This window comes from Epinephelus moara, chromosome 10 (assembly GCF_006386435.1).
Source record: "Epinephelus moara isolate mb chromosome 10, YSFRI_EMoa_1.0, whole genome shotgun sequence".
NCBI classification, from domain to species: domain Eukaryota; kingdom Metazoa; phylum Chordata; class Actinopteri; order Perciformes; family Serranidae; genus Epinephelus; species Epinephelus moara.
The window spans coordinates 7,136,920-7,159,746 of NC_065515.1; the positions used below are offsets into that span (position 1 = coordinate 7,136,920).

A 22,827-nucleotide genomic window follows, 5' to 3' on the forward strand; every position below is an offset into this window, starting at 1 on the left:
TTGTTGATGGATCGAGAAAAAATTCATCAATAATAAAAATAATCACAAGCCCTACCTAAAATGACCAAGAAAGAATTAAGCTCCAACTCAATCAATCATGTAAGCAGGTGTGCTCAACACCACAGTAAGGCTGACGCGGCGCACATGTTCCTGAACGCCTGGTTTTTGGGTGTGACGGCTGCACCCTGAAATAAACAGAATTCAACTTTTGGAATGCAGCAGCATGCACCACGTCATGTGATAAACAACCAGTCACAGCCAGCAGATATATTTCCCTTCTTCTATAAATATCAGTCTGTGGTAAATATGAAGAATTTGATGATTACATCCGTCCCATGGACAATAATTTTACTAACACTCAGGATTTCTGGTAAGTAGGCTATGATAAGGTGTTGGTTATGGTCGCTTAGCAACCTCAGACACCACCTGCCTCAGCACCCTTGAAAGTTGGCACAGAGTTGGCTAAAGAGTAGCACCCAGCGCCTAACTCAGATTTTCCAGACGGTGAAAGATGCAGCATGTGTTTGGCCCCTTATAAAGTTGTAATGGTGGACATGTTAGCAAACAGCTGTCTATTTACACATACAGCAGGAGAACATTAGCTTTCACCTGAACTCGTCTTTCTGGAGCCCTGCAAGTGTTAATTTAATATCCACTCTCCTATTAGCTCTGTTTTGGGTCTACATCACTTTCTGAATGGAAAAGTCCATCTGTTAAGGTGCGACATGCTTCACTATGTTCACCAGCTGGCTGCTGCAGCCGGAAATAATGTTTCAGTGATGAATGAGTTAATGAAAGCAGTGAGAACAAACTCAAACAGTAAAACCAAAACAACGAGCTGAAAGATGCTAAAATGCTCTGTAGGGCTGTGGGGAACAGTAGAGCTGCGTGATATTTGCATTGTACTCAGCTGATTACTCCGGTCCCCCACAGGCATGACGGGCTTTATAGATAAGCACATCTGACTTAATCAGAAAACAGAGATGTCGTCATGGAAACAGTGTAATGCCTGGTGATTTCCTTAGGTAAGGAAATGGGTTTAATGGATCACAGCAGGATGGGTCTACAGATGTGGCCATGCTGTGAGCAGGACACAACACGCTCTAATAAGCTGTATAAGGTATAAGGTGTTATCACATGGAACCACTCTGTAATCTTGATAATACATCACGGAGCCCGCTACAGATCCACAGCACATCACCTACTCAGCATGCTTCATTTCCAACACGCTGCTCCATTCTTAAGAGCATCATCAGGTTTACTGCATGTTCTGCTGACTGACAACTCATGTTGAGCTGTCATGTAGTGAAACTAAATTTAACCACAGTACTGTGTGTTATACACTACTTTGCAACAGAGATGTGTTTCATGGCAACTTATGATATTTACTTGTAGACTTCATTGTTTATAATGTGGAGGCAGTCTGCTGCTGGTGATTATGCAGTTAAATACTTGACTGCACTTAAAACCACTTATGCTTCAGTTTACCGAACTTCTCTTTGCTTCAGTTGTGTAGACGCTGCTGTTTGAGCTTCTGTAAGTCACATTGTTCAAATGTTGCCATGGCTACATACAAACCAGCATGAATGTGAGAGGTTAAGAGTAAAACATGTTGCTTCTCAATGATGGCTAGCAAATGGATAGGTTTCGTCGCAGGTATGATAAAGGAGCAGAAATCAGGATACAGTAAATATTATGTGGATCAAGGTCGAGGTTTTCTAATGTAAACATCATTACAACAACTTCAAAATTCCAACGGGATGTCAGGAAACTTTACCAAAACTTGGCTAAATCCTGGACACCATCATTTAACTATGACATTTTTTTCCTATATGCTGATCTGACAGAGCAGAGGACTCTGGTGAGAGAAGGAGATGAAGCGTGTGCTTTACGATGAATAAGGACTGGGGAAATGTGAGGTGTTGTCCCTGTCCTGCTGTGGATCACTGCTACACACCGTTCAGACACGGCTGCAGAGCAGAGCTGCCTGTGTTCTGGAGGAACGACCGTGTGGACGTCTTGTTGGGGTCGGGATGTGTTGACAGTTAAATCACTCCACAACTAGAACCCATGGATTACGAGAATCATTTGGAAAGGTGGACGATAATAAAGCAGCAGCCAACAATGTAAAGAGATGCAAAAAGGACTAAATTACAGTGCACAAGTTAAAGGAGCTGATGGGCTCACATTTCACTGGAGTTGTACCTTTTACAATTCCACATGACAAATAAATTATTGATTGATCGATTGCTTTCAGTGCTGACATTGATTTTTTTGCTTTATGTTCTGTCTCATTCTTTTTTACGTCACCCAATACAAAAACATTAGCAATGCACCAAATGTCAACACACTTGATTTGTCTGTGTGCCTTTCAATCAACGTGTTGATGTTAAGGCTGTTGCCATGACGCTTACGGCTCTTTCCAACAGAACCTTAGTACACTAACATTTAGCTGTCATATCGAACAAAGTTGGTCTTTTCTAACAAGCTCCAGGAAGCCTTCACCTTCTTTCGTAAATACCTGACAACAAAAAAGCTGTACAGATTACATTTTGTTTGTGATGGTGGAAATACTGATAACAAAGATCATATTAAAATGGCCGAACAGACACAGTGGCGACAAGCAGGACGTAGCACCATTGCGACCTACTTCATTGGGGCAAACGCCAGTGACAGCCTTCTGAAACAGGACACTCAGGAGGGGATCTTTGCCGACCATCTGGTGAAACGCAACCAGAGCTTTGATCCATGGACGGTTCAGCTGGTAATGTGTGTTACTCTGTTATTATGCACTTTTCAAATACACTATGTTCTTTTTGATTTTGGGGGACAGAACATTTTTCTTCTTGTCACTTTTTATACCATGTTTTACCATGTTACCATTGTCCTTCAGGCCATGACTGTCCTCCAACACTACACATTTTAAAAAGTCAATGTGTTTTAAACAAACACTTCTAAAAGCATATTTGCTTCTGAGTGGCCACTTCATGGCTACTTTTCACACACACACAGGTGTATCCAGGTGTAACAGCAACGATGGACACTATCATCAGCTCATTTTCAGTAAGTACCTGCTGTGTGGAAATACATGACACCAACATCATCACCTGAGACACACTTGATAAAATATGGTACTCTGTTGCATAAGGTGCTCCAAAACAAATGCTTTAGCTTTTCATACTTGGTACTTCTGGCTCTACAGAGCAGCGGTTCTCAAAGTGAGGTCTGTGGTGCTCTGCCAGGAGGTCTGTAGAAAGTTGTCAGATTCTTTGATTATCATAATATGATAAAGGCTTTATAGTTCAACAACAAAAAAAAAGTTTAGATCTAATATAGTTCTAATCTAATTAGTGTCTAATCTAACAATTTATTATTTAGAATATTCTGTGCTCAGATGGTGCAAATTTTTTAATACATGCCTACTGTCATTCTAATGCAATTCTCTTGGTGTTTTTCAGTTTACCAAGACTATAGAAGTGTACTTGCAATGCGTCATTCAGCAACTTTCTACAAACGTGTTGGCTCACACCAATTTAACTAGATGAGACAGTGTATCATCTCTATGCAACATCTCTCTGTACTTCTGTTCCAGGGGCGATTGCTTTGAGACAACAAGGGAGGCTGAGCCTCCCCTAAAATTTCATAGAATAAATGGTCAAATATGCACTATTGAATTTACATTAAAATAAGAGTTTACATTGCATTAAACGTGCGCTAGGATGCGTTTCACATCATGACTATGATGTTCAAACGTCAGCTGTTTATCACCAGTTTTCAAACGCGACCTCCCTGTCATATATTCTCGTGTCAGCACGGTGGACGCGGAGCCTCCAAGCATTCCTATGAGACAGCGCTGAGCAGGTTTTTATTCATGCAGCAAAGCGAGACGGTCATTGGATAAATGTGACAAAATCGTCACTTCCAGGGAGGCTCAGCTTGCCCGGGACCTAATGGAGCGGGAGGCGGGAGAGAACGCTCGGTGTCTGCATGATGATTGGATGAATTGTCTAAAAGGCTGAACCCCTTTGTGATTGACAGCGCTTTGGAAATACACACCAGCATCGTCGCATTTCAAGCTCAGTCCCATGTGGATATTTGTGAGTGGAGTCTTCTGACAGAGTGCCGTCCAGAGTTCCTTATTTCNGATGAATTGTCTAAAAGGCTGAACCCCTTTGTGATTGACAGCGCTTTGGAAATACACACCAGCATCGTCCCATGTGGATATTTGTGAGTGGAGTCTTCTGACAGAGTGCCGTCCAGAGTTCCTTATTTCCATAAGCGATATAGCTCATTTTCACCGTTTGTAAACCCATCTGAAAATCTTTGAGGTGTGCTTTGCTGTGGTTCTATGGCATGAGCATGGTTGAAAAACAGCTTCAATTAAATGTTCCTTACTGCCTCGCGACAATATGACAAATTTTATGATGCAAGCTTAAAGTGAGCGTCCCCTTTTTGAAAGACCAGCAGCCGCCACTGTTCTGTTCTGATTTACAGCTTTTCAGGCTTATTTTGTGGCTGAACATAATCTGAAGCTTCTGAAAACATGAATGAGGATAGTGTTAGTGAGATACTGGCTACAGTTTCATGTGTAGCAGTGATGAAACAGTGAAAAAACTTTGACAAAACAAGCATCAGATCAACTGTGTTCATAATAAATATGCTACAATAGTCATTGTAGTTTCTACAGTCATTTTGACTTGACCAGTGGACTTCAGTACAAGCTGATTGGCTGTTGAAACAGGTGACGTGTTTTATGTTCTAAAACAGGCAACACCATCAGGCGGCTTGAGTCAAGCTCAGACCGGTCAGCTCACACCACTGCAACTTTTCTCTGCAACGTTCTAAAACAGTTTCATCTCGTCACACATCTTTGGTCTGAACTGGGCATCAGAGACATACATTAGGGGGTTCCCGGTACATTCTCTGTCTTGTAAGGGGTCCTTGGCTGAAAAGCAGTTGAGAACCTCTGCTGTAGAGAAGACGACACTGAGCAGGGTGTACTCACAGCTGGAGAAGATGAGTGGACAGGAGTGTTCGTCCATTGGAAAGTTGTGCAGCTGCAGCTGGCATTCTGCGTTTATCGTTAGTCTGAAAAGAAAACAACAGAATCAGTTTGTGATATCTGTACTCTTTAAGGACTGTAGTAAAGGATCTAATGAGAAACCAAATCACATGAGCTGAAACTTTCAAAGTATCACATTTATGAAAGTAATTTGCGGTGTATTATTTTTTTTAAAAACAGGACAAGAATACAGCGCGAATGCACAAGTACAATTTCGATACAAGCGTTCTCTCAGTCTTGGTTGGGCAGTTGTCATCAAGCTACATTCAAGGACCACAATCCCTCAGTGTGAGACAGCTGTGAGTGGAGACTGTGAGACGTCTCTTAATCACCTACAGCTACAGAGCACGTCCTGCAGTTGCAGAGGTTGAGGAAGAATCTGCCCTTTACAGCTTGTTTCTTTATAATTGCTTCTTGAATTCCCCTCAAGGCCATTTACAGTCAACAAATGTTAAAAAGACACTTTAACCTGCAAAAAAGAAAAACTAAAAAATAACTACCTTATAAAAGTGTTATTTTTCAGAACCAGACTGAAAATATCAAAGTCAGCAACATGACCTTTTTCCATATTGCACCAAATTCTTCAAAGCACACAATAAGGTTTAAGCTCTACAGTATAAATCAGGGTTAAAACAATGTGTAAGGCAAAGTTTTGATGGGTGGATCCATGTTTGTTGTTTCTGGGTTTGCATATTTTTCAGGGGGAACAAGAGCTTTGCAAATGCTTTATTAGCGAGGAAATGCATTCAACATATTTGTCAGGCCTCAATCACGCACATAATGCATTTACCCAGAAATATGAATGTAATGTTGTTCTGAAGAAAGTCCTGGTAAGTCATTTTTAAAGCCAACATTCTCAGGTCCCAGCTTCTTGAATAAGAAGATCTGCTGTTTATCTGTTTTATATGATTGTAAACTGAATATATTTGGGTTTTGGACTGTTGGTCAAGCTAAACAAGACATCTGAGGATGTTACCTTGGAATCTTGGAAACTCTGATGGACATTTTTTTTTAGTATGTGCTGACATTCTACCGCACAGATCAAGCGATTGCTTGATCAATTAGGAGGATCATCGTTAGTTGCTGACCTAGTACAAGTCGACCAGACCACCAAACTTTGAATGGGCATATCTCATGCCCCATATGTCTGTGTGTCTGTTCCATGTTTTTCTCCTCACTGACTTGGTCAATCCATGTGAAATTTGGTACAGTGGTAGAGGGTCATGGGAGGATGCCAATGAAGCAATATTACATCAATTGGCCAAAGGGGGGCGCTATAGCAACTGACTGAAATTGCAAACTTTGAATGGGCATATCTCATGCCCCGTATGTCGTAGAGACATGAAACTTTGCACAGAGATGCCTCTCCTCATGAGGAACACATTTGCCTCAAGAACCCATAACTTCCGCTTATATAGATTTTCCGCCATTTTGAATTTTTTGAAAAACACTTCAAATGGATCTCTTCCTAGGAAGTTTGAGCGATCTGCATGAAACTGGGTGAACATAATCTAGGGACCAATATCTAAAGTTCCCTCTTGGCAAAAGTTGGAAAACTTACTAAAACTGAGCTTCTATAAGGCAATGAATATTGCGGAGGGCGTGGCTCATCACATAAAGGTGTATAACATCTCAAGGGTTTCACCCATCACCACGCAACTTTGTAGGCATATGACCACACATAATCTGAGGGGACCCCTCCATTATTGACCCCATCAAACAAAATGGGGGCGCTAGAGAGCTCATTTCTTATCTAGGCCTAACCGCCATATGGATTTTTACTAAACTTGGTAGATATGTAGAACAGGACGCCTCAAGGTGACTGGAGAAATTTAACTCTAATTGGCAACTGGGTGGCGCTATAACAACAGAAAAATGCTTCAAAATGGCTAAAATGCGACCGATCGCTGTGGCTCCCCCTGTGGACCAATGTTGGTGTTTGGGTTTTTTTCTAATTTTTGGTATGACTAAGTCATGGTATGGTATGCTGTACATAATCACTGTCAGTGTGTCATTCTGTCAGTCAGTCATTCTGTCTGTCCCACGTTTTTCTACTCACTGACGTGGTCAATCTATGTGAAACTGCACATAGGCGTTGAGGATTGGCATAGGTAGAAGGTGACAAAGCTACCAATGGGTATGGACTAGTATTCCTATTAAAGCTGCAACAATTAAAGGGATACTTTGTCAATTTTTGATCAGCATTGTATCATAACATTGTGTGTCGTATGTGTAAATGAACGACAGTAAACTTCCCTCAGTCCCTGGATGTCCCTGCCCATCTACCAACAAAAATCTGATCTGATTTGTGATGGCTTTAGTGCCATTGCTGGAACTACAGATTGCACTTACTTGTCTTTGTTTGCTGACCACCACAGACACAAAGAGTATAGAGGCGGGTCATGAGCCCCCCGTTTCTCTCTCTGTCTCTCAAACTCAGATCAAACAGTAAAACAAGGCAATGCTGATCAAATAAAAATTGAGATTCTGTGACTGTATTGCCTGTTTCTCTCCTAAAACATCTTCAGAAACATATTTTAGTGCACTGTTTGGTTGTAATATGAGAATTGTGAACAGGAAGTGGGCGCAATGCTGTTTCCTGTATTGTAAAAAGAGAAATAATAAGATCAAATGGTAAAACTAAGCAGCACTAATCAAATATGAACTAGGGCTGCCCCTGAATAAGAATTTTCCAAGCTGACCAAGAGTTTACGATATTAATTTGATTATTAAATGATATATTATGGGCGGGGCAACACAATGGTTTGAGTTGAAGGTGTGAGAAAGAATAGTATCAGTAACATTGTTAACACTGTGCTACATTACAGAGAAATACAAACTGTACTAATGAACCTTCATTAATATAGGCCTATATTTTGTCTACAAGTGCACGTCACACACTGAGCAAGCCGCCTGTTAATGACGCTGTGGGCAAAGCAGTAATGATTGACGATGATTATAATGAACCACTGGTACCAGCCCTGGAAATGAATGCGACTCCTGTCTGACTGCTGAGCATGGCCATTTCCTGTGTCTGTCCTTTCAAATTAAATTCCCACATGGTCCAGTCATATAGGTTTTGATGTATTTTGACAAGGTGCAGCTACTAATAGAGGTTCATGTTTTGTTTTGACTAATGTTTATCGACTATTAGGAGGCATCCCCAATATGAACCTTGATTCTGTGACTATTTCTGTCCTCAAATGTTTTCAGAAACATATTTTAACTTACTGTATAACTGTAATTCGAGATTGTTTGCTACCAGCTGGTCGAAGTGTTTTTTCTCCAGCGTCACCAGTGTCAAAAGTATTTGCTTCTGTCAACTGCATAGACAGTCCAGCTCAATGAAAAGACCATCTTTCCTGCAGTGAAATGCTTCTTAAATCGATTAGTTGTCAGCTACTGAATTATGCACCAATTCATTTGATAAATTGTTTGAGTCATTTTTTAAGGAAGAAAAAAAGATTCTAGATTCCAGCTTCTTAAATGTGAGTATTTCCTGTTTTTTTACTCCCCTATGACAGTAAACTGAATGTGTTTGGGTTGTGGACAAACAAGACATCTGAGTACCTCATCTCGGGCTTTGGAAACACCGAATGGAACCACAACTACACCACTGTCTGACATTTTATAGACCAAAAAAACAACAACTGATCGATTAATCAAGAAAATAACCTACAGATTAATCGCCAATAAACAATTGTTCATTGCATCCTGTATGTTCAAATCCTAAAACATCTGCATCCATCACTGTGTCCTGTTAACACAATGTCACTGTAAGCGTATATTAAATGACAGAATGTCTATGCGAGCAATACTCTTAATTGAAAAATGAAAGGTGGACCTCTATGATTTTTATCAGCCTCCAGTGGCAACCAAGTAATTACAGTATGGACAGGCCTTTGACAGCCTTCAGTCGCCTGTAATTCACAGAACTCATGAGAGACACAGTGATGAGTGACCAGCTGTACTCACTGTGGACTAGGACTGGGAGGCATTGGAGTGAAGAGACAATGTGACATTATATGTCCTTTTTTTTTTACCACTGCTCTGCTACCATGTGTACTTAAAGGGACATTTCTGTTTTCCAACTTAGATCCTTTATCCCATGTTTTTTGTGTAAGTAACGGGATCAACAATTTTTTGAAATTGGTCCAGTATTAAGCAAAGAGCTGGAGCCGGCAGCTGCGAAACAGGCATCGATCCTTCAGGGCAATTGCACAGCTTCAGTATATGTCCACTTAAAGTTTATTTTTTGCCCCTGACAAACTCTGGTTGTGATAAGTGTCTAACAACACTATGGAAAGGAAAGAAATTTTTCTTTACCATTCTTTACCATCCCTGGACACATCAAGACCACACTTATCAAGCAGCAATTGATCCCACTCTTGACAACATAGACATTCTTCCTTTGTGGACAAAAGGTCACAGCACTGAGAGGAACACCACCCGTCTATTGAGCTTCATGGCCCTGCAGCAGCTGGTTCATCCTCCTCTCGCCCCTCTCTTCTTGTCCACTCTTCAATTTGTAGAAGCTCTTCATCCGTATACTCTGGCGCAAATAAATATGGGCGGCCACTGAAATCAAAGGGCTCACACACAATCCACATAGTCACAATTACCTAAATATTCAGCCATGACATTGAAAAACGTGAAGATAACAACAAGCTGTTCTTTCTTTCATCAAACACACCAACGTCTTCTCCACATTCATGTATTCAACAATGTCTTCCTGCAACAACTCAACTCTTGAAAGACTGGAATGCTGAGCAAGACACAATGACAAACAGAATAAAGCAAAATAAAACGTTCTATTTCTCTGTAGGATCCTTTCCATAATGTTGTCAGACACTTGTAACAATTAAGTGGACGTACATTAATGGTGCACAGTTGCCCCGAATGGTTACACTGTCGCCTGTTTTGCAGCCGCAGCAGTCTCTTTCAACACTGGACCAATTTAAAAAAATGCTTTTCTTATTGGTCATTGGAACACAAACATGGGAAAACAGGTTCTAGGTTTCAACTATGCTGAAGTTTCCCTTTAAACAATGATAATGGATCAACAAACTTCTTAGAAAATTGCCCAGTGCAATTATCATGTGCATATTCTGTCTGTGATGCAGCTATAGGCCAGCTGTCCCTTAAGACCAGCTAAACCTGTGGATGTAATTATGCATGTTGTTGACCTTCAATTATAAAGCAGTTAAAGAACGCAAGATACATTTCTTATCTCAGTGGGAACAGAGGCTACAGGAGGCATTAAGGGTTCCCTGACCTCTTCAAAACATGATGAAACAGACTGGCTGGTTTCACACATCAGCCCGAATAAACAAGTTTGAAAATGAATCCAGAATTAACAGTACAGACCACCTCCTGATTGAGAAAACAACCGAGACGACATGAGAGACAGTATGTTGAAAACAGGATTCTGGTGGTTAAAGGATGGGTATCATAATGGTTTTGTCCCCTCAGATGCAAAGATTGCAAAATGAGAGAAAAAGTACAAGTATATTTGTAAATACTCAGCCCAGTTGCCAGACTGAAATGTTGGCATTGTAAGTTTCTGCAAACCACAGATACATTGCATTTGTATGTTACATACGTACTATATCGTATCACCATTTCTAATGACGTAGACCTCATTACATGCATGTGAGCTAGCTTTGTCATCGTGAAAAAGGTGGTGAATAGCATGACATTGAGGTGAGACAGCTGCCAAGCTGCTAAAGACCACTGTTCCAGACCAACAAACAACAAAACTGGTTGTTTTGTAGCAACCCGTTGTCACATTTCCAGCAGATTCGTGGCACCAAATGTGTTTATTAGCAACCCAACACTGCATTTCTAACAGCTTTTAACGTTAGAAACGGCACGTTGGTGTTTTTTAGTGACCTGCTGCCACATTTCCAGCAGCTATTGTGCTTTTCTTGCACCAAATATGTTTTATTTTACATCTATCACTGCATTTCCAGCGGCTTTTGAGGCAACAAACGTGAGTGTTTTTTAGCAACCCACTGCCATATTTCCAGCAGTGGTTTTTGGCACCAAATTTTCTTAGCGACCAATCGCTGCATTGTCACTGGCTTTTAAAGGAACCAAATGAGAGTGCTTTTTAGTGACCGACTGCAATGTCTCCAGCAGCTTTTGTGGCACCAAACTTGGGTGTTTATTGGTCTATTGGTGTTTTTTAGCAACCTATTGCCACATTTCAAGCAGCTTTTGTGGCACCAAACATGTTTTTTTAGGGACCCATAGCTGCTTTTCCAGCTGCTTTTGTGGCACCAAACATGGGTGATTTTAGCAACCAATCACTTCATTTCCAGCAGATTTTGAGGCACTAAGTGTGGGTGTCTTTAGCGACCCATTGCTGTCTTTCCAGCAGCTTTTGTGGCACCAAACATGAGTATTTTTTGGCAACTTATTGCTGCATTTCTAGCAGCTTTTGTGGCACCAAACGTGGGTGTTTCTTAGCGACCAATCATTGCAATTTGAGCAGCTTTTCAGGCGTCAAGCGCAGGTTTTTTTTTTTAGCAACAAATGCGGCTTTTCCGGTAGATTTTGTGCAATGAAGTTACTGTATTTTAAGCCAAAACATGATCTTTTCCTAATGTTTAACCACTTGGTTATGTTTCCTAACATATGGTGGTTTATGCGTCTAAACATAACCACATATTAACCACAGCATTACTGAAATGTAAAGAAATCTAAAGTTACATAATAGTATGCGACCTATCTGTAGTTTGCAGAAACAATGCCAACATTTTTTCTGGCAATTAGATTGAAATTATTTATATAATGTTCCAGAATGGACACAAACAACAGGAAAATAAGAAAAAAGTGGAGAAAATAAATCTTTGTGCTCTAATTTTGGTGTGATCTTTAGACCTCATTAAAGCATGGAACTGGAACAATGCAAATGCATGTGGGAGAGGCGTAGATATCGCAAAATGTCATCTCTGTTTACTGCGGCCAAGCCAATGCACAATTAATACCAAATGACATTTCATTGTCTTTCTCTCATGCCATCAGCGGATATTACTCCTCAAAGTTTGCACGCTCCCATAGAGTCAGTATCAATAGAGCTGCATGAGGGAGAATCTAGCTGGCTGTTGTTGTGGCTTGGCCTGCTCATACAAGTTTTCTGTTCTTGCGGAAATGTTTTATCTCTGTGTGAATTGTTGCACTCCCCAAGGTCCAAAACAATGTTTTACAGACTGACATGAATTGAAAACACCACAGCAAAAAAGTTGTACAGTGCTCGCCTAAATCTGCCTCCCACATGTACAATACATTCCACTATAAGACAGAAAAGTCCTTCACATTATCAATTAAATATCTGGAGATGTCTCACAACATAAGGACAGTGCCAAAAAGATTGAGGGCAGTCTAGAGATGCTTATTACTGAAGGAGCAGTTTATATTAATGTCGAGTGCTCCAATTACAAAGAGTGCTTGAGGGCACGAGGGTGGCTGCCTTAGTAAATTGGTCTTAAAGCTCAAGCAGGCAATTTGCACTTACAATTGGTAATGACAGGGGCTAATTGCTTTTGCGCTGCTCTTTTTGGAGAGATGTTTGCATCACAAATTGTTTTGCATAAATTTCTGAGACAGCTAAAGTCTGCTACGATATAAACTGATGGGTTGATTAATAAACCTTGTTGATTCCGAAGGGGAGGTTTAAATGGTTACACTGCACAGAAGAGATAGAAATTCAGGGATGTAATTATAAGAATCAAGAGAAAATGTTGATGCAGCTCTCGGATACAAGATGATATAATATCCCACAAATCAGACGACATACGAAAAACAAACACCACCTTAAACTCTAGAGAACTGTGCTCAAGTGTGGTATTTTGGCTTTTGCCATCTTGGTTCATTGGCACCAGGGCTGAAAAATTAAGTGTCAAAAACTGCAGCTGCTCAAACTGCGAAACGAGTCTGGCTCCAGAAGCGAGTTAATGCTCAAAGATCTCCATGTTTTGCTTAACTTAACAGCACATATAAACATGTTTGCAGCCTGGTTAAAAAAAACAGTTTTGGTCTCTATAGGTAATTTCAACATTCATAACGAATGTACAGAGGGGTCATTCATTAATTTTTCATAACCACTTATCCTGTTGGGGGTCGCGGGGGGGCTGGAGCCTATCCCAGCTGACACTGGGTGAGAGGCAGGGTTCACCCTGGACAGGTCACCAGACTATCACAGGGCTGACACATAGAGACAGACAACCATTCACACTCACATTCACACCTACGGACAATTTAGAGTCACCAGTTAACCTGCATGTCTTTGGACTGTGGGAGGACGCTGGAGTACCTGGAGAAAACCCATGTTGACACAAAGATTTATTTTGGGGCATTTTGCATTTAATGGATAGGACAGACTTTAGCGTAAAAGGGGGAGAGAAAGAGGGCATGGGGCACAGCAAGGGGCTGCAGGCTGGAGTCAAACACAGGCCGCTGCAGCAAGGACGGTGCCTTTGTACATGGGGCGCCTGCTATATCCACAAAGCCACCGACGCCCCGAGAATATGCAAACTCTGCACAGAAGGGCTCCCCCACCCCTGGGACCCTCCCTCGCCTCCCTTGCTGTGAGGCGACAATGCTAACCACTGCACCAACCACTGCTGTTTACATTATATAAAAGTTATGCATGATTAAGGGCGGGCCACTTTGAGTGACAGGCTGTCTGCTGATAGTGTCCTCAGCTTCTCAGTCAGATCCACCCCTCGCTCCTCCACAGCTCCACCCTCCTGGCCACCTCTGGTTCAAGATGGCGATGGTTGAAATGCTGAACATGAGGCCTCATGATGGGAGTCTACAAACTAATGGATGAGGTCATGGTAGCTACCTCCATCTATGATTTAATATGGGGACAGACTTGCTTCTGGCCTCAAGTAGCTCTTCAAAGAACTGCAGTTTTTGCATTTCGGCACTGGCTTCATTTGTCAGCCCCGAGGGTGGATTTCACAGACTAAATGATTAATCAAGAAAATAATTGTTGTTTTGTTATCTAACATGACCCAGGAGTTTTGTCATCACTGGGCATAATTTCTCATTTCTGTTGTGCATTGCTTTGTGAGACAACAGTGTCCATCAGCACCTCATTTCCCAATCACACTGACATCTTTTAGTGAACATAATTTTCCACTTTTCCAGAGTAAACAACATTTCATACTGAAAGTTAGAATAAATAAGTAGAATGGAATGGGACACAGCTAATGCAATGTCTTCAATAAGTTCAAACATCACAATCACCAAAATGGAATGGAAAGTTTTATCACAAACACCTTAAAGATTGACTAAATCACAAAGTCTGTTCACAATAACTTCCAGGGAGAAAACTAAGGCGTCACGTACCAACACTTTAATGGCACTGAGCAAACAGGGGCGAGGAACAGCTAAGATATCAGGAGAAAATGGTCTTATTGTGCATCGGGATGCCAGGTGACAATAAAGACACTAGAGGGGTTCAGCTTTTTTGGATTTTCATCTAAGAAGAAAGACAACTCTGGTCTCAGCTTCTGAAAAAGGAGGCGATCTGGGACAGACCAACAGCATGTGTCAGTCAAAAAGATAGGGGGGCCTCATAGTGTCATGAGCTGGGTAACCCTGGCAACCTGCGCCTCATGACCGAATTAGAGATGCACCGATCCAGCTTTTTCAGTTTCGATACCGATCCCGATACGGTGGCTTTGAGTATCAGCCGATGCCGATCCAATACCATGGTTGACCTAAAAAGCTATTATAGCTTATTTTTAACAAAAAAAACAATTGTGCAACAGCAGTTGAAATAGTGTGAAATACCTCCACACAGCAGATTCTCTCCTTCGCTCCATGACGTATGACGTAGCTTGCGTCGCAATAGATTTAAGAGGAAAGCATCGCCTCAGGTATAGGTTGCATTTTCCGATACCCGATCCATCTATTTTGATGATATGTTGCATTTTCCGATACCCGATCCATCTATTTTGATGATATCGGGGCCGATATTCAATCCAGATATTGGATCAGTGCATCCCCAGACCGAATGCTAACCACTGCACCATGTGCTGCCCTTTTGACCCTGATGATGGCGCTGAATGAAATGTGTAGAAATCACCAAAGTTGTCACAATTTATCATATATTCCTGTCCCCAATTAAACGGCAAGCCAGACAATACTTAAATACTAATATTTACCTTCAATAAGACCTTCATGGTGACTCTAAAGGAAAATTCAAGGGTTCACCAGAGTCAGTGGGATTCATCCTCTGGGGACCATGAATGTCTGTATTATGAATAAAAGGCAATCCATCCAATAGATGTTGAGCTATTTCAGGCTGGACCAAAGTGATGGACCTACAAACTGGACAACACTGTCATGCACAGAGCAATGACACCAGTGTGACAAAAAATGTCAGCATCAGAGCTCTTGCACAAAATACAGTGAGGTGCATATATGAAAGCAAACCTGTAAGGGACACATTTGTGCCTCTAAAACTAACTACATCATCTATTAATTCTCCCTAAATACTGGGGTTGTCCTGATTCCTGTCACAAAATAAACTACAAAGACAGACAAACCTGATGACCACATCTAGAGTAACACTAATTCTTCTGATTATCAACATGCAGTTAACAGTACACTCTAACTCACAGTCATAAGCTGTGTGTGATGATTTTGTCACAGCTGTAGTTCTGTTCATTAATAATTATCATAATTATGATATTTTCACCTAAAAACTTGCTTGGGTATGCAGAACATAAATTCTGCATATGCTCTGATTTGTATTTTGTTCACTGAAGCCCTCCACTCGTAAAGAGAAGCTCAGGTTTTACTTTCCCAGGAATAAAGTGGCCAAATAAACAACTTTTCTGTGTTTACCTTAAAGTGTAAAGGATCTTCCCATCGTTCCATATCCTGAGCAGCTGGTTAGGCATTGTAATCCAGTGAGAATCTGCAGTCTTGGAGTTTCTGAAAATGGTGTCTGGCAGCCAAATGAGTCCGACCATATTGCTGTTCAAAGTCAATTTCTTCATTGTGCTGTTGTATCTGAGACGGCTGTCTGTCCACGTCTGGGCAAAGATGATGTCAATTTGGTATTCCTGAAAGAGAGAATCCAAAGACATGTAAGTGGATATACAGTGCTTTATCATTTAGTGCCGTTTCATTTTAAAAACATCACTGATGCCGCTCTGTGTCCTCGGCTAAAGACAGAAAATGGAGCAGCTTCACCTGCTACTCAAGAAAATTGATTTTCCTTTTAAATGACACTGAATAGAAGGATTATGTGTTTCAGCAGCACATCTCTGTATGCCATCTATCATTCATCACTCTCAGCAGTGGGAGTGCTTCTCATTTTACTTCTCCCCCGGCCCGCATGTCAAGCACAGACCTCACCTGGCACCTCTCAGTGATTTGCTTAAGTCACCACTGTGCTGACAGCAAATTCTCCCCAGCTGCTGTGCATCCAGGGGTGAGCGAGTGGTTTTAAGCTCCTGTCAGCACCTCCACAACAACTCAATTTTTATTGATATTTGTTTGACAAAGAATCCAAAATCATCGATGCCGGTTTCTTGTCTCAAGATCTAAAACAAAATATTTTTATTCATCTTGACTATGATGTATTGCTTACGTGAAGAAGCAGGACACCCTATGCAGGTGGTACACCCTCAGGTGTGTCAGCTCCTGCTACTTGATTGATTTTAGCACCTTGAGATGCCAAGTGCTGACAGTGTAAAGCCAATTCATGTTCACATTTCCCAGGAGTAAATGTACATTTTCAGCACACACAGGTATAGCTGTGCTTGATGCAGACACTTGATTTGACACTGAAATCATCCAGTCTTTTTAGGGTAAACACACACTGATGATGTAGGAAGGCAGTGTGTGTGTCATCATGTCATGCTGCCCTGCCAGTGAGCACAGAGGCTTCAAACAAAAGCTGGATTATAGAATATAACCACAGCATTAAGTACGCGACATGTTTGCCCGCTCCAATGGTCACTTTGTCAGATTACGCGATTGTGGTGTCATAAAATCTTGCAGTGACTTGACTGACAGACATGACAGACTACACGTTGGTTCACGGCCAATCATCGCTGGTCGTCTTTCACAACGTGTGTGATGTCATCAGATTATTCTTGTTCTGTTTTTATTATTAATATTATTTCAGTCACTATGGCTGTCCGTGTCCCAGCTGAAATGTTATTGTAGTAGCGTAAAAACAATAAAAGCCTTTTTAGAAAATGAAGGGATTCTCTCAACTAAAATTATAATGGGCTCTTAATTTGAAACAGATACAGGAAGTGTTGAGTTTGAAATGACGGTGCGATGGATTAAATTTAACAAGGCATACAGGGGCAGTAAAAATATAAAAATACAGAGGGAATGATAAATAACGGCCCATTAGCCGTAGCCTCTGCAGTTGTGGTGAGTAAAAGCCACTATTTTTTAAATTTTTATTCCTTTATATGCTCCATTATGAAGAAATAATATTCTTTGCTAGCTTGATGCTAATGGCAGTACTCAGCAGGTTGATAAAGGGCCTCTGCTGTTTCACGCCAGCATTTTTCTTTTTTACATCCCTGGTGGAAATATCTAAAAGGCTGGGATGTTGTTGCCGTACAGTTGTCCGCAGCAGCAGATTGCTCTGTGTTCCTATTGGTCAAAGTGACGGCTGTGATGGGAGTAGTCATGAACGACAAAGAGAAAATCAAACATGCTAGGCTTTCTGTCAGGATGTCGCGAGGCATCCCAGATGTTGCGTTGGTTGTCGTCTACTATGACGCACTACAGGAGATAAAAAGATGGATTCTCACATACGACACTTATTGTCATTCACGAACTGAGCCGACACTGTACGACGCTGCACCCGGCTATAATCAGGCTGATATAGAGTGTGCCAGTAAACCTGGAACTCCGTTAGCGCTTTTAGCACTTCCGGTTCTCTCGTCTAAAAGTCAATACGTTTCTTGAATGGGATTTTGGTAAAATGCTTCAAATAAGGTCTGTGGTTAACAAAAGCTTAAGCGAGTTTCAGGTTTTGTTCTACGACATAAAACACGTCAGTAAATACCCTACTTGTGAATTTTGAAGCTTTTACGTGTCGTAAAAAAGGCGGTTGCTAACAAGTTGCTCAATACGACTACAAACCCTGTCGGGGACATTAAACGTCATCACCCCCGAACAGGCGAGAGTGCTGGCAGTCCGCCATTACAGCTTCTTATTTAGCTTAAACAGTCCGATTTCCCCATTATACAATGTTTTTAAAATAAAGCGGCCGAAATCAGTTGAAAGCTTAGTGGCGGTGACGTCAAGAGTCATGCGACCGTGGAGTAGTCATGTAGTCCGTTAAAGCCTAACGTTAGCTTTTTACTTCTGGCGATCGCATTTAAGCTTCAAATGCGGTATGAAAGGTGTTCATATGTGAAGATTGTCTCGCTGAACAAAACCTGTAAGTATCATAAACTTGTGTTAGCCACAGAGCTTATTTTCTGACATAATCCAAAACGCAATGCAAAAATCACATTCACTTTCTCTTCTGGGAACCAGCGCGATGCTAAACTTCCGGGTTTTGACGTCAGCCCTGGTACACTCTATTGTGTAGTGTGTCTAAATGACAAATGGGAACAACAGTTTTTGACTTGATCCAGCATTAAGCGAGAGCACTGCAGCCAGCAGCTACAAAACAGATTTAAATGCAACCATTTGGGGCCGTCAATTTACATCCACTTCATCCACTACATCCAAATACATCTATATCAGTAGGGATCCTTTCGACAGTGTTGCCAGACACTTGAAACAATAATCGGTATGTGTTGGTGCCAAAAACGAGCACTTTTACTGGATGTAAATTGATGGTGCGAACGTGCCATGACTGGTTACACTGCAGCTTCTCAATACAGGTCCCACTCAATACTGGACCAATTTCGAAAAATGTTTTTCCAATTCATCACGGGCACAAAAACATACCACACCTTAAATGTCTCGTCCCTATTTTGTAATCCAACTGGTTTGATAGTGATGCTGCTGTGCGGGCTGAGCTGGGACACACACTGGCTCAGACAAAGCCAAATATCTCCTCAGCAACAGTTGAGTTCTTAGGATCCAACATTACATATAAAGACGTTCAGTACAATGAAATTAATAATAGTCTGCCCTTCTTCTGCAGCCCACACCTTTTATACTGCTGCCACCGCCTGAAATGCATTTGACCTTTTACCCAGTCTCTGCACCAGTTTGAATCGCTCACCAATTAGAATGAAGGCTATAATCAAGAGAACCACTGGGTGCTCATGACCTTTAATTGCACAGAGCTCAGGAGATTTGAAAAAAAAAAGAACATTATCTATGATTTAATGACCAGTGGAAATCACATAAATAGAACTAATATGAACTGAAGCAGTCACATCTGGACACAGTGAGATGCAGATGGACGCTGAGAGGTGAGTCTCACAGCACCCTGTAACACTTCCAGCTTTGTAATCTCTTATTAAAGGGATATTTTAACTATGCTGAAAGAGTATCGATCTCACTTCCCTTCCCCGCTGCTTGCAGCTGCTTTCAGCCACTACAGCAGACACTGCTGTGAAGAAAATGGGTCTTTCACCTCAACTGCCTCAGAGGAGCTTCTATATTAAGCTTGCTGATCTGAGGTACTGTATACTCTTACTGCTGTACAGTAATAACAGATCCCGCATGATAAAACCCTTCAAACCAAAGAACAGAACAATATTTCTCCTGAGACGTGCAGACCTGACAGACGCTTCTTACTGCATGAAAATACCACCTGCATGGTTAAAGTGAGGACTGAGGGGCACAGTCTGTGTCTGTCTGTCCACATGCTTTTGTGTGTTCTTCTGTCTGTGGCTATTTTTCATGGTTAAGGCTGGTCAACCTTTATTTTTATCTTATTAACCAGGTAAGTCCTGCTGAGATCAACAGTCTCTTTGACAAGGGAGACCTGGCTGAGACACCAGTATACAAAATGCTACAGCCAAACAACCACACATTAAAAAACATAAAACATGCACAGTAACATGTAGAAATATTAGAACACCTACGCACAATAACAAGACCCAACCGACTCATTCATCCTTGTACTTATGAGAGCTTTAAAATCAGGCAGAGAGACCGATTCACGTAGTTTCAAATCCTTTTGAAGGTTATACCAAGTGAGAGGAGCAGAGCACATACAAGCTTTCTTTTCCCAGCTCAGTCTGTGCACCAGGAACAGACAACAAAACTAAGTGTTAAGATCTCTACTGTAGCTACAGTCAGATCTCTGATCAATCCAAGTACAAATATACGAAGAGAGTTTTCCCAGTATGGCTTTATAAATGAACAGATACCAGTGACTGAGCCTACGAAAGGTCAAAGAAAGCCAATCAGCCCCAGGTTAAGGAAAAGGAATATTTTAGACAACAGTGCATCAAACTTTTCAGCAACAATTTTGGGAAGGCTCTTTCCTTTTTCTATGTGACAACTCGTCCGTGCACAAAGTCATAAAGGCCAAGTGGAAGAACTTGACTGGCCTGCAGATCAGATCCCTGACCTCAACCCCATCCAACACCTTAAGGACGAATTGTAGTGCCAACTGCCAGCCAGACTGTATCAGCCAACATCACCGTCAAACCTCACTAATGCTCCTGTGCCTGAATGGGAGTAAATCCCTGCAACCAGGTTCAAAACCAGCAGAGAGGAGGATGCACATTACTGCACGGAAATACCACCTGTATGGTTAAAGTGAACCTTGATTTAGTGGCAGAAGACTGTGGCGTACAGTCTGTGTTTGTCTGTCCACATACTTTTGTGTATTCTGGATGTTTCTTCATGGTTTGGGCTGCTCAACCTAGTGCCAGTTAAGGAAAAAGAATATTTTGACAACAGTGCTCCCAACTTTGCAGCAACAACTTTCGGAAGGCTCTTTCCTGTTTCCATGTGACAACTCATCCGTGCGCAAAGTCAGGTCTTTAAAGAAATAATTTTGAGTTTGGGTTGGAAGAACTTGACTGGCCTGCAGATCAGATCCCTGACCTCAACCCCATCCAGCACCTTCAGGACAAATTGTAATGCCAACTGCAAGTCAGACCGTATCAGCCAAAATCACCTTCCAACCTCACTAATGCTCTTGAGCCCGAATGGGAATAAATCCCTGCAACCAGGTTAAAAACCAGCAGAAAGAAAGTGAAATATTACAGAGTCACATGTAGGTGTAAGGTTCAGTTGTCCACACACTTTCCTTCAGTTTATAAAATCAGTACAGAACTTGCTGTATAACACTAAAGAAACAGTTAGCATGAAAATATCTGGTCACACTAGCAGTATAACTGGCAAAATCAGGTTTACAGAAGAGGCACACAGTAATAAGACAGGAATCATGTCTTGAATAAAATGTCAACTTATTGTCCCATTAGCAACCAAGCTAACTAGTTTGCTAATTGTCAGTTAGGGTTGTAACCATAGTACCCACATACATTATGGGAAATTATTCACTGCTTCTGTCCACTTAGTATCAATTAGAGTCTCACGTTTTGCCTTCAAAGGGTAACTCCCAGATGTTTGTGTCTCAGTAACTAGTGGGAAGAATATTATTTTTTTTTTGAACTGGTCCAGTATTGAGAGAGAAGGCTGCAGTTGGCAGCAGCGAAACAGGCCACAGTATAATCACCTGGGGCAACTGCACAGCCTCAATGTATGTCCATTAAAAGTGTTTGTTTTTGCCACAGACAGGCTCAGATAATTATTATAAGTGTCTAACAACATTATGTAAAGTATCCTTACAGAGACAGGCCTTTGTTGTAAGGAGTAAGATCCTTTTTGTTTAAACCGAAACAGCCCCAAAATCACCATCACCAAACCCACCAGAATCCATTCAAATAAACAGTAATTTAAGCGTGTATAGAGGCAGCATGTTTTCACATCTAACTGGGTGAATAAAGGGTTTAATTCAACCAAACCACAGTTGGTGATTGTTAGAACAATGGAAAGATCGGCCAAGACAGCTTTTGTGAGTTTAAATTTGTTTTTGTGGACTTTGAATGAAGTGTATTTTATTATGATAAAACTACTGTTTTTTTAAATGGAGTCTGGTGGCTTTAGCAATGGTGATTTCAAGGCTGTTTCTCTTCAACAAAAAAAGTCTATCTCTGTAGAGATTCTTTCATTATGATGTCAAACACTTGGAATAACAATCTGAAAAAAAAGCACAATTAGCAGATGTAAAATGACGATGTACTGTACAGTTGCCCCATATGGTAAAATTGCAGCTTGTTTTGTGGCTGCACTTGTCTCACTAAAAACTGAACCAATTTCAAAAACTGTTGTTCATTTGTCACTCGGACACAAAAACATGAAAAAATGGGGTCCAGGTTGGAAAACACCAAAGTTGCCCTTTAAGACTGTCATGATGCTAAGCTGTGCTCTGTATATAGTTGTAGGCTGCACATTGTTAGACTCATTCTAGTTTCTGCAGCTCTATGATTTATTCCTTCCTACCTACCAATAGATAGGTGTGTGTTGCTAAACAGTGTACCTGAAGGCTTCTCTGGCTGAGTTGTGTTAGCACAGTTAGCACAAGTGGGTTTAGCATGCTAACCTGGTGAAAAAAGTAGTTTCAGATCATTTCAATATGCATACTGTCATCATTCATGTTCTTAATCAAATAACCATACTTGTTATATGACTTCAAGTAACTGAAATGTTTGTTAGTCCATATTACCTGTTGTTCATGGGTCCAAACTGCCAAACAGGAAGTGAGAGCTTCCAATGGGTTTTAAATT

General features: G+C 41.2%; 1 protein-coding gene across 1 annotated transcript in view; it reads right to left on the minus strand.

The window, feature by feature from the left end:
• Positions 1 to 22,827, minus strand: part of LOC126396473 (gamma-aminobutyric acid receptor subunit gamma-3) — a 103,653-nt gene that overhangs the window by 20,475 nt on the left and 60,351 nt on the right. Inside the window, exons 4-5 of the mRNA XM_050054586.1 lie at positions 15,929 to 16,149; positions 5,006 to 5,088 (exon numbers count right to left, since the gene is read on the minus strand). Of these exons, the coding sequence (XP_049910543.1) occupies positions 5,006 to 5,088; positions 15,929 to 16,149 (304 nt within the window). The remainder of the gene's footprint in view (positions 1 to 5,005; positions 5,089 to 15,928; positions 16,150 to 22,827) is intronic.